This window comes from Amaranthus tricolor, chromosome 2, assembly GCF_026212465.1.
Source record: "Amaranthus tricolor cultivar Red isolate AtriRed21 chromosome 2, ASM2621246v1, whole genome shotgun sequence".
In the NCBI taxonomy this organism is placed as follows: Eukaryota; Viridiplantae; Streptophyta; class Magnoliopsida; order Caryophyllales; family Amaranthaceae; genus Amaranthus; species Amaranthus tricolor.
Window position 1 is genome coordinate 36,861,574 of NC_080048.1, and position 12,692 is coordinate 36,874,265.

General features: G+C 31.5%; 2 protein-coding genes across 2 annotated transcripts; both read right to left on the bottom strand.

Annotated features, from left to right (window-relative positions):
* Positions 1-1,652: 1,652 nt before the first annotated feature.
* On the bottom strand, positions 1,653-2,381 carry LOC130805777 (uncharacterized). The gene has a single exon (XM_057670564.1). The coding sequence runs from the start codon at positions 2,379-2,381 to the stop codon at positions 1,653-1,655; it is 729 nt and encodes a 242-aa protein (XP_057526547.1).
* Positions 2,382-5,224: 2,843 nt separating this feature from the next.
* Positions 5,225-10,841, bottom strand: LOC130806289 (BTB/POZ domain-containing protein At3g22104). The gene is made up of 3 exons (XM_057671302.1): positions 10,310-10,841; positions 6,839-7,948; positions 5,225-5,992 (listed from the first exon to the last, which is right to left on the bottom strand). Exons 1-3 carry the CDS (start codon positions 10,370-10,372, stop codon positions 5,555-5,557), a joined length of 1,611 nt encoding a protein of 536 aa, XP_057527285.1. The 5' UTR covers positions 10,373-10,841; the 3' UTR covers positions 5,225-5,554.
* Positions 10,842-12,692: the final 1,851 nt, after the last annotated feature.

Genomic DNA, 12,692 nt, shown 5'->3' on the forward strand with positions numbered 1-12,692 from the left:
GTTTTATCCTATTTTCAATTATACCCTCCATTACCCATACTAATTTTCCTCCCTTTTAATTAATCAATATATCTAAATCCTAATTAACATACCCACCCATTAAACACTCCCTCCCTTTTTAACCCTAAAACCCTACCCATCCCCATTGCCCTTGCTGTTTTCGTATTCTACCCATTTAAGAACCCTAATTATGGGTTGAAGCTTCAACTTCTTCCTTAATTTCTTTCGTGTTGTTCTCTGATAACCCTAGATCTGGGTTGATGCTTCACCATCTTCTTTAATTTCTTTCGTGTTCTTCTCATGACAAACTCCAGTTCGCCTTTTAAATCCCCCCTAAAGAACCCTCAACTGCCATTAACCTCACCCTTGAAGAACCCTAACTCGACAATCAACTCACCCATGAAAAACCCTAACACGCGTACTTCTTTACTTCTGAGAATCCCCAAATCCCCTTACAAATCGCCTTCTAAGATAGAGTTTAAGGGGTTCGATGATGGAAATCCTAGATCTGCACTGAAATCGTTTGAGGAAGAGTCTTTTGATTATTATGATGACTCAACTTCTGTTGAGACTGATCCTAAGTGGGGAAGAGAACTTGACTCTGAAGGTGAACCCATTTACACACCTAAGCCTGATATGTATCCTAATCGTGAATATTCTTCCATTGATGCTGTTTTTTCGAATACTGATTGCGAAGAAGAAGATTGGCTTGATAAGCTTGGTCCTTTCTCAAGTGAGTTTCTGTTGTTTGCATTTGAAACATCCCATGTTAAAGATCCCAAAAATATGTCCAAAGTCAAAAGGAATTTACATTTGAAACATGTTGCTGTGTTGGTTAAGGTTGTGTTGGCTGTTGTTCTATGCTGTTGTTGCTTTACTGTGTGTCCCAAAAAATATGTTGGTTGTTGTTTTGTTGTTCATATGCTGATTTCTGTTTCTCCTGTTGAAATTCATTGGAATTGGTTGTTGCTGTTTTCTGATAATTCTACATCCAATGTCAACATTGTCATTGACTTGCATAGTCCCTTGATCAATCCCCCTACATAGCCAATCAGTTCCACAAGCTGATTCATTTTATCTGTACTTAGCTTTGTGAATAAATGTTGAAGTGAATCAACAACCAGTTGTTTTTCAATACTTAGGTAATCTGGTAAAGTCCCTTCCCTTACTGCCTTTGTTTTGTTCATGTGAGGAATGTGATAGTCAAATCCCCCTTGTATTTTCATGACCTCTATCATACAAGCGTGTAAAGTAATGAATAAAAACCTTAAACATTGTGGACTTAGATTCTGAAATGTATTATTCACAGCCCTAACTAATTGTGTTACATTGTAAGCAGCTTTTTGATATTGCAAAGCTTGAATTGATCTAAAAAAACCTAGATCTAGTACGTTCATGTCAGGGGAATTTGGAGGTTGTTGCACTAATTGTATATAAAATCCATCTTTCATAGCCTCCTCCAAAAATTCTCTGTCATTATATGCTATATGTGGCTTTGCATTATCTTGTTGAATATAAATGTGCCTTGACAAACCTTGAGGCCATTTTGCTCTTATGGTTGGTAACACATTAGTTATAAGCATTGCTCTAATGTGCTCTTTCATTATTGACTGTATTGGCTTTGTTTCCAACTCTCCATTCTTCTTGTTCTTCTAGGTTCTTTTTGCTGGCTCCTGTGTAATAAATGGCCATATTCCTATCTTACCATCAAAAAAGACATCACCATTAGTTGTAAATATTGGCTTTGCGACAGCACACATGAACATGATTTTTGGAATGAACCTCTTAGATTGACACTCTTTATGTGGTTCTACTTCACCCGGAGCTAGGTAATAAGTTTGTGTCTCTCGGGTTAGATAGAAATTTTTTTCATCTATGTGAACAACGTTAGTATATGGCTTAAACTTGAATGCATCATTTTTTTCATCATATTCACATTTAGATAATGCAAAGCTTAACCTGTGTAGCTTGTTGTTTTCATTCAAAGTCGGTTTGATTGAGTTTGTGTGCTTTCTTATGACTTTGTTCTTCTTCCACCTACACACCGTTGTTTGTGACACCTCCATCTGCTTTGCTACTAAATGCCGAGTACCCTTGAGTTCATATTTAATGGCCTTAAACTTTTCTTCATCGAATTTGATTTTGTTTGTTGTTTCTCTGTCCACTCTCTTGTTGTTGAGGTTAATCACTGTATTGTTATTCGTGATCTGCTTCTTCACTTCACTCCACAAACGTGTGATTGTTTTCCTACACACTTGAAACTCAGTCGCAAGTGCATTGATTGTGCCTAGCATTGGTTTGCCCTTCTTATTTAATGCAGACAACAACTTCTGCATTTTTCGTGTTCTTTGTTGAGTACTTAAGTTTTTTGAAGGAGCCATTTTTTTAAATGAATGTGTAATAAATGACCATTATCATTGTCTATTTATTGTTTCTGTTTTTTCATGTAATGATTGATTGTTTTTGTTGTTTTACGATTCATTTTTGGTGCCTAATACCCATTAATCTGAATTTATGCCACTCCCATTTTCATTTTGCTGTGTGCTTTGAAATTTTTGTTAAATAAATGGCGCCAGACACCAATTTTGTTTTCTTACACTGGCGGCAGTTTTTGATTTCTTTACTTTTGGACATTTTAATTTGGGGTTTCAATTAAATTTGGGTAATGTGATGAATTTTTTCAATTTGGAAATTTGGTTGTTTATAATTTGGTGTCTATTTAAGAAATTATTAATGCGTCATTTTTGATAATTTGGAAAATCTGAAGTCAATGATCTCAAAAAAATTCGCACTTACATGATCAGTAACGACTGCAACTACACCGAAGCTGTTGAAGAATTGAGAAGACTATCTGAGATACCGTAACTGATGTATTTAATTTTCTTTAGTACTCTTGAGAAATTTATGTAATTTCCAAAAATTATTGTAAACGTAGGACTTAATTATGTAATTCCGGACTTAATTAGATGATCGATGTAATTTTGTCCTTGTACTGAAAAAAATTTCAGACTTTTGGTGCCAAAAAATCAACTTTTAAATGGGGCTACAAATTGCTTGAAATTGGTGGGAATCATTAATTCCTTAATCCTTACATTAAAAACCCATAAATCACTCTCGTTCCTACCCTTAGGGTCCCATTTTGACTTTCCTTAAAATCCGTAAAAAGTCAAATGGGACTCCTAAGCTGAATAGGAGGGAGTAAGTTTTTTCCTATGGTTAGTGTAAAGAAAAAAAAAATTCCTAATTTGAAGGGCTAAAGCCCTATCACTGTTATTTTTAGGAATAATTACATTGAATAATCCAACATTTTGATGATTTTCATACAATAATCTCACTTATTGATTAACCATAAATAATCTCAAATTTATGAAGTATTTGCTTAGAGTAAACTGGGGTAGTTGTTCTTATACACATCAATCTACATCATGATACAGTGCCTTTCTCGGTGATAATTTACTCTGGTGGTCCTCTAAAGACAAGCAATTTTGCTTGGAGAAAACACAAGTGATATTTATTTGTATGGCAACCTACTTTAACATCAATGAAGAAAAACACAAGTGCTATTTGTTTTATTCGATCAAAAGTAGCGCAGGACAAATAAGATTTGTTCATGTTCATGTTCTTTTAAGATTTTTAAAACAATAATTTCAATAACATTCTATTTTATTTTATTTTAAACAGAATATTACCATTGTAGAGTTTTGTTTAATTAATTAGAAAAGTAGTTATCTTGTAATTATACCTAGTCTAAAAAGTTTTGTAATCCTCATTATTAATTATTAAAGTAAAGCTTAGCTAGTAATCATTCAAGACAAATATTATAAATAACTATACTAATTATAACTTACGATACATAAAATTCACTCATTTTTTATTAAACCCATTTCAATTCGGTCAGCCTAAATACTTAAAAAAAGAAAAATTGTTGCTCTATATTGAAAATTTTATTGTTTTTAAATGTTTTTTTATTAATAAGCTGTTTGTATGGGCTCATCTCACAGTAAGACAGTCTCATACAAAACTTGGTGAATGAAATTTCCCATTGGTGATGTAATTATGTAAAGCCATAGACAACTCAATTACATTCCCTAGTCAACCTATTTTAAGTACATAAGAACTTACTATTTGAGTTTTGTCACCCTAAGCGTGTTGATTGGTATCGCAATTCTAATTTACAATTTTACGACTTTATGATTCAATAATAGACAATATGAATCGTGGGTAAGATCGTAACATTGGTAAGATCTTACGATCCTTATAGCAATAAATTATGAAAGGTATAATCAGAATATGATTTAAGGATCTAATAATCAAATCTAACAAATTTAGGCTCATTTTTTAATAACATTTCTTATTCGCCATCTTTCATTAATTTCTTTTACTTACGCAAGTATGTTTCAAATATTTCATTATTGTAGTTTTAAAAATAAAAATGTTTTTTGCCATGGAGTTTTAAACTATTGAATGTTTTTCCTTCTCATTCTTAAAAATAAAGTCAAAAATTTATAATTCATAAATTTGAAATAAATAATTATGAACAAATACTAAATTTATTAGCACATTTAAGTTATTTGTAGGATCATACAATTTTATTATATCAATTCGATACCACTAACCTTTCTTTTGCAGGACCATTTACCTACTTTAATATGACTCAGTCATAATTTTAATGTGGTTTGTTATTTGCAGAGGCTTTCATAGGCGAGATATATACCCCTCACCTTTCTCTTTGTAGGCCCCATCATTTTGGAGATTATTTGAGTGCGTATTTCTCTTTGTCCTTCTCTTGGAGGGGGAATGAATATGGTATATCCGCTACCTTCCTCCCTCAAATTCCTACCTATACGAGATATTGGATTAATGACTATGATTAATACTAATCTGAACAATTCCAATTGAGATTGAATCGTGACAACTTTGACCATAAGTTACAATTATGTAGATACCAAAGAATGCCTACATGCCCATGATGTTGGTGCAACCTTGCTTATACCCAGCTGAGGCATTGATAGATAGGAAGATGTGGCTAGCTTTCTCTAGAAGTGGGTTCATGGTTATTACAAGGTTAAATTTGAGGTTCGGTTATATGCAATCTCATGTCAGGGTCGGAGGCACATAATTTTTCCGACTCTTGAAAATTTAGACATATTTGTTATGTGTAATTAAGAAAAAACAAAAAAAGAAGACTGTTAAATTGAACCCACTTGATATTTATATAAGTAAAAAATATTTAAAATTGTAAGTAGAGTATTATACTGTTATAACTTTGATTTTGACTTTCTGAATCCACTTAATATAAAATCTGGGTCCGCCAAATCTTCTTCAAAACATTAACGATATCAATCACAATTTAACAGAGATATTCAAGACAAACGAATATGAAAAAACTCCTAAATTCGAGGCTACAAATTCAAAATAATTATAGCATCATAGCACATATGAAGCAAAAATATGAGACATTCAAAATTGAACTACTGTGCTGTACAACAAAACCTAAGAATTGCACAAAAACTAAGACTAAAATTACAAGAAACATAGATTTTACATAAGAAAATCAAGAACAAAATCTAGGCAATGATTTAACATTCATATTTTCACATGATTTTGAAGTCATTTTTGCTACTTGAGTCTGCATTTGTTGACATACTTTCTCCAATTCTGTGACTCTGCATTGCATACCTTGTAAGTGTGCTCGAATCTTCTCGCTCTCACTCACATCGTCGATTGTCCCATTGTAAAGCACAATCTGCCGGTTTGATTCATGCTTTCGGCTTTTGGGCCCACTTTCGTAGCTACTAAAAGGAGAAGATGAGCATGATTTGTGGACTAAAGTTTTGAGCTTTGTTTGCTCAGAAAGAATTGCTTGTACTGTTGTTCTTGATGGGAATTTTGTGTTTTTTGAGAGTTCAACACAGGTTTCTGGTGAGAGCTTCTCATAGTTCAAGGTAGAACAGATTTTGAATGTTTCTTCTTCAGATATATCAGTATGAACCTGCATAAGATCAAAATATGAATACGTAAACAACATTTCATTATGCTAGTGTTATTCCTGGGTTTAGTGTAGGCGGCGTTTGAGGGGTCAGATGCAAGTATCTTTATTAAGGAATCAACTCAATTAAAGTCTAAAAGTTTAAGCTGATAGTTGTAGCCCCATGATATGTTATATACTCTAACACCCTCTTGCACGAGAACTATTTGGGTGTAAATGTGGATGTAACACAGACCCTTCTCATAGTTGTGGCTAAATATTTTCTTTAAGTCTAGGGTTGTCATGTCGGCTTTGAAATTATGTAAGGAACTAACCAACTCAATCAAAAGAATTAAGTTTATGGTTGTAGACTTTGTAGCTCCCATGATATATTATATATTCTATCAAATATGAATATGCAACACTCCATTATATCAATGCTCCAACGTAGGTGGGATTTAAGGGGGCCTAATGTATTCAACCTTACCCTCGCTAGTTATAACAAAGAGACTGTTTTTAATCGAACCTTAGTAGTAAACATCAGTGCAACTCCATATAAAATATGAATAAGGCACCAACCTAGGTAGGGTTTAAGGGGGTCTAATGTACGAAACCTAACCCTCACTCGTACTCATCACAAAGACTTTCCCAATCAAACCTTAGTAGCAAACATTAGTGCAACTTCATATAAAATATGAATAAGGCACCAACATAGGCAGGGTTTACGAGGGTCTAATGTACGAAACCTGACCATCCATACTCGCTAGTACTTACAACAAAGGCGTTCCTGATTGATCCTTAGTAGCAAATATCAGTACAACTTCATATAAAATATAAAAAATACAAAACAAATATCATTTAAAGCAATACCTGTAAGTACATATCCATGGCATGGTACATATCATCATAAGAATCTCTATATGAGTGAGGCAACGCAGTAGCAAGAGCAATAAATTTGGAAGGTTTCAAACATGGATCTGGAGCTACTTCTGCCAAATACAGATCCATCAAATGGGAAACTCTGATAAATCTATGATCACAATCTTTTGCTACTCCACTACTAAGAAATGACTTCACTAATCTCAGAATAAGGTTCACATCATATAAACAGTTCATCCCAACAGGAGATGGAATGAGAAGATCATCCACAGTTGCTTCATCGATTCTTGAACCAATCATACCTTCTAATCTACTCCTTGTTTGTTTACTTATATCAAGATTTAATGAAATTCTAAGAATCCCCATCAAATTCTTGTAAGAAACAGAACAATGATCAAGACAGCATAAGTTTGTGATCACAATCTCAAATATTCTGCACTTTTGATTTGATTGTGCATCAATAAATTTCGATTTCTGATAATGAAACAAGAACCTACTTATAGTTTTATGCTCGAGTTTTCGAGAAACCATAGATTTGACAACAATATCTATCAAGTTCTCATTCAGAACTAACAGATCTTCAAACCACCAATTTGCTCGAGTGCTGTTCGTTTTCAAGCTCTCTGTACTCCGAGAATCACAGGACAGTCGAAAACCAAAGCTCTCGGGTGAACAACTCGATGCACACGGGCTTGTTTCAGCTGTCATCGCTAACCTCTCCACAACACTATCCAAGCATTTATGAACAAACCCAGATGAAAATATATCAGAATTCCAAACTTGGTTTTGTTTTAAGGCCATTAGAAGATCAGACCAAGTCCAATATCTGATCTCTTCTAGTGATTTCTGTGTCTGTTCAATCAGATTTTCAGACCCATATACAGATTTACTCATGTCCATGTAATAAGCTGCAGAATGAAGTGAACTTAAATTCATTGGACTAATTTCAATACTTCCATTGTTGTAGCAAAATCTTGCGACAAGCTCGAATGTGTTCGCGCCTCCAGGGAAATCGTGAAATATGACTTTGAAATTACTTTCGGTACTCACAAAATTACCAAATAATTTACTTAATCTCCCAGAAAATGATGATATTCGCTTCTGCGATACAAAAGTTAAGAACAACCAATTTTGAGACTATATCGACAATCTGATACAATATATTTGCTATCGATGATGAAAAATGACACGATTAATATTTACAACGTGAAATTTATTTTATTGGAGGAATTTTGAAGAAGAGCAAAAAATTTAGAGTTTTCTAATGAGGATGGATTGATTATAGGAGTGTATTTGAGTGTAGATAGTGTGTGGTGAAAGGTCGTTATACACAATAAATGTTGTTACTCAAAAAAAGATGTATGCTTATGAATTTATCTCATATAAGAGTAATGTATATACCCCCACACCACAAAAATAACAAAAAAGATATGGCCCACTGAATTTACTAAATTTATTTAATTAAATAAGAAAATTCAATTAATTTTTGAAACTTTTTTATTTGCTCGGGCCTACACAAATTCTTAGATGAGATGGTCTTATGGTGAGATCAAATCTATGGAGTTGGTCAATGTATACTTATTATCTTAAAGTGATCACTTACAGTTTTAAAAAGATCATTTTTTATAGTCTTAAGATGATCATGTATAACTTAAAGTGTTCACTTACAATCTTAAAGTGGTTAATTGGAGAAATAAGCGAATGATATGAGACAGTTCCATAAAAGGCTTATTCAAATAATAATTAGATAGGGACATTTTTAAATTAATTTTGTCAAAGCTAAAGAGAATATTGTGTACAACCTTTAGAAAAAGCTTTACCCTCCAAAAAAAGTACTTAAAAGAGTAAAGATATGAGACCATATATATAACCTTTAATCACAACCTTACACAGTGGCAACACATAAAAATACAAATTTCTAAGTCTTTTCGTCTGTTGTTTTAATTTTGCTACGTTAAGTTTTAGTGATTTTCGATTCAATTCCCTTATATCAATGGGATTAAAGGTGTATAATTTCTTAAATTTAGATCATAATGAACTATCGCATTTAAATATCTTACTGATATTTACCAATAAGAATCAATTAAAAACAAATTTTTTGTTATTAAGAATACGTGCATTCAACTCCTAACTCCTGTTTGTCAACCCTTGCAATAGTCTCGCTTTTTATAGCAAATAGCAATGATAGAGTATATAACATCACCTCGGGATACAACCAAAGCTTTGGCTAATAGTCAAAGGTGCCTTAGGTCATGTTATATACTATATCATTAAGCTAATTATGAAAAGAACCAACTCAGCCAAAAAAACTTAAGCTAATAATTGAGATCCCAAGATATGTTACATATTCTAACACGTTTCTTCACACGAAAATCATGGGAAACCCATTGGACTAAAAGTGTACATGCATTACATGCCCTCTTTGTATATGACTGAATATTCCACTCTACATGAGGGTTGGTTAAGATTCAAACCCGTGACCTCCTTTCATGATGGCTTCTGATAAAATATCAAAAAAACCAACTCAACAAAAAATTTAAGCTAACGGTTGTAGTCTCAGATCATGTTATATAGTCTAAACTAAAGATCATGAAAATGCCAAAACTAACCTACAGAAAAGGGAATAATATTGATGACAAAATGACCCACAACTCTGCTATATTGAGGCATATTCAATGATGTACAGCCTATAAGCCAAAACTGAAAGCGAAATCTTAAGCATTGAAACCTACTACTCAGGGTATTATGATAGTGATTTGCCTTTCTAAGTTTACCCACATCTTTAAGTTTGAGTTTTTTTACCTTAATTTATACTTATTTCTTTACAATGATCCTGTATTTTGACAGTAGAATTTGGTAGCTTAAACACCAGGGAAAAATTGACTACAAGGAATATATACAAATTTACAGCAAAAACCAGTATATGCAACTGAACACACAAAACTCCAGTTCAAAAGATTTTTATTTATTCAGTTTAAATTGTCATGAATAATCCCTTGTATTTCCCATATGCTATGAATAATCGTAACTATTGATTATTTCTAAATAATTCAATCTTTGTATATTATTTACTGACATTACCTATTTCTTACATTTTAGCCCTAACAAAAAATAGGCGTAAACCAATAAAGATGCATAAGAAGGAAAAATAAGTTAGTATAACGACTAATAGATACCTATAGTAGCCAGTTAGAATATGACAAAAGATACTATTAGTGCATACAAATTTGGATTGTTACTCTTTTAACTTTTTAACTTTTTAACTTTTTTTATCATTAGTCATACTATATTTATATCAGAGATAAAAATTAGTAACTTTAACCACATATTATTCAAAATAAAAAGTTATTTTATATTAACTCTTAATAGTAAAAATAAAATTATTTCATATAGCAAAAAAAATAGTGATCAATTAACAGGGAAAAAAGGAAGGAACAAATTAACAAAGAGAAAAATGTTTACCTTATCCACCATGAAAAGACCTTCACCATTAACATCAACTTGAAGATCACAACAAACATCCATTACCAAAAAAAATATATGCTTCTACTTCAAATTCCAAAACCCACCTCAGAAAAACTGAATATAATTCAAGTATGTAAGAAATTAGTTGTACCCAGATGCAAATTGGGGAAAAAAAACAAGTCACAAGACCAAATTATTACCCCATAGCACATGAAAGCTGTGTTTGGTTATGATAAATAGTCACAAGATAAAATCAAAAAGGAGATTAAAACGCAAAGGAAATAGAATTATATATACAGGAATTAAGATGGGGAGATGCAATTTTGAATGAATAAAGTTGAGATCCAAACGAGGAAGATTGAGGCATCAGGGGTTTGGGTAAGGAGTTGTTGTGGTTGTTGTGTGTCCATTGCTCTTGTGTCTGACATTTCTGCTACATTATTTTGTTTTTCTTTTTAAATTACTCTTTTTGGTCAAATTGTTTATAAACAATTGGTTTGGGGCAGATTTGAGTATCTGTTTGTGTTTGGAAATAAATAATTTTTTTTAAATCGTAGATTTTAGTTATGAAATTATAAAGAAAGAATTTTAATAAGTTTTAGAAAGTTATTTTCAAATTTTCAATTTTATCTACTTGTAAAACAATGGTGTACTTGACTCAACTTTAAATTTTCAAACAAAAACATTATTCCCAAACATAACATTGTTGAGTTTGAAAACAAATAATTTATTTCAAATTTTAAATTTTAATTAAGAAATTACAAAGGAATTATTTGAGAATGATAAAATTAAGAAAGTCATTCTTAAATTCACAGTTTTACCTACTTTTAAACACAATGGAAAAATTGACTCAAATACAAAATTGAATTTCATTGATTTTCAAACATTATTAAATTTAAGTCATTTTAGATTTTCAAATGAAATCATTATTTACAAACATAGCATTAAGTAAGATAAAAAAATAGAATTAGTTATTAAATCTAGTGAAACGACCTTAATAAATAATTAGTGATTATTTTTTTGTTATTTTGAATTTTCATAGTATTAAAAGCTATTTTTTGGCACTAATTTTTTATTTAGGTCGTCTCACTGTTCGACGACTTTAATTAGATCAGCCCAAACAATTTAAAAAAAAAAAGTATCCTATGCGAGCATGAATTCAAATCTCATACTATTTTTTAGTATTAAACAAAAGGTAATAAATTTCTAGGAATAAAACTTCCTTTGGCAAATCTTTCCTACGTCGTACAAACGACCTCCCAATTTGAAAAATCTCACTGCATTTTGAAAATATTTGTAACAAAATTTGTAGTCTTTATTCACATGTTTTACTCTATTTTAATGTAATTTAAATAATCCAAACATTTTGTGTTCAACTTATTTTTTGTCCACATATTTGGCTCATTACAAAGATTTGAACCTACACCTATCAACAAAACAATCGAAAAATGGTGAGAAACTGAGAATATTAAAATACAGTTGATCAGTATTTTCAATAACCAGTATGGTCAATTATTAGTTGACAATCTACGTAGCATTAAATGGAAGAAATGAAAGTTATTTTGAAAAAAGATAATATTGTGGGAATTGATTTTCATAAAGCATTACATAATAGAAGTATTAATTAAGAATATAATTTATTAATTATTATAACAATCTAATGCTTCATGAAAATCTATTCCCACAATATTGTCTTTTTTCAAAATAATTCTCATTTTACATCACAGGGAAACATTTCCTCTTCATAATGTCCATGTAGGATAATACATTTAAAAAAAAAATTCGATAGCAAACTGCTAATTCAGATAATGGTTTGTATAAAAGAGAGAACCACTATCTTATATAGCGGTTTACTTGTAAATTTGTAAAATTGTAATATAGGCTACCTAGCTCTCTAACACTAACTCAAAATCACAATCATCAACCTACAAAATTTCATAGACAACTTCGCTACCATCTGCGCTCGCAAGCATTCAATGAAGTAATATCTTGCATTTGGTGAAAACTTACAGCGACCAACTCTAAATTTCAACAATTTTATGCTTATTTTGGAAATTAAATTTCTTTTCCCATGCCTAGTTTAAGAATTTGTTATACATTTTTGCTTATTTGTTTCAGATTTTCGCATTTGATTTTTAATTAAATCAATGCAATTTTGGCTCATAACCTCTCACGGAGCCCAATTTTTTTTTTAAATAAGGTAAATCCCCATCTAAGATGGGGTTTACTCTTAGATTTCTTTTTTCATAAAATGATAGTTTGGATTAAGCCGTCATCTTGTATAGCGATTTACTAAAAAAATATAATACAAAACCGTTATTTAAAATGTATGGGTTTGATCTAAAGAAAATAGAAATAAATATCTCATAGATGTAAGGGT

Bases quoted from the DNA above. Each gene is read 5' to 3' on its own strand.
- LOC130805777 (XM_057670564.1), bottom strand. From the start codon at position 2,381: ATGGCTCCTTCAAAAAACTTAAGTACTCAACAAAGAACACGAAAAATG.
- LOC130806289 (XM_057671302.1), bottom strand. From the start codon at position 10,372: ATGGATGTTTGTTGTGATCTTCAAGTTGATGTTAATGGTGAAGGTCTT. The intron at 7,949-10,309 runs GTAAACATTTTT...TTTGTATCGCAG, and splicing joins GTCTTTTCATGGTGGATAAG to AAGCGAATATCATCATTTTC. The intron at 5,993-6,838 runs GTATTGCTTTAA...GATCTTATGCAG, and splicing joins CCATGGATATGTACTTACAG to GTTCATACTGATATATCTGA.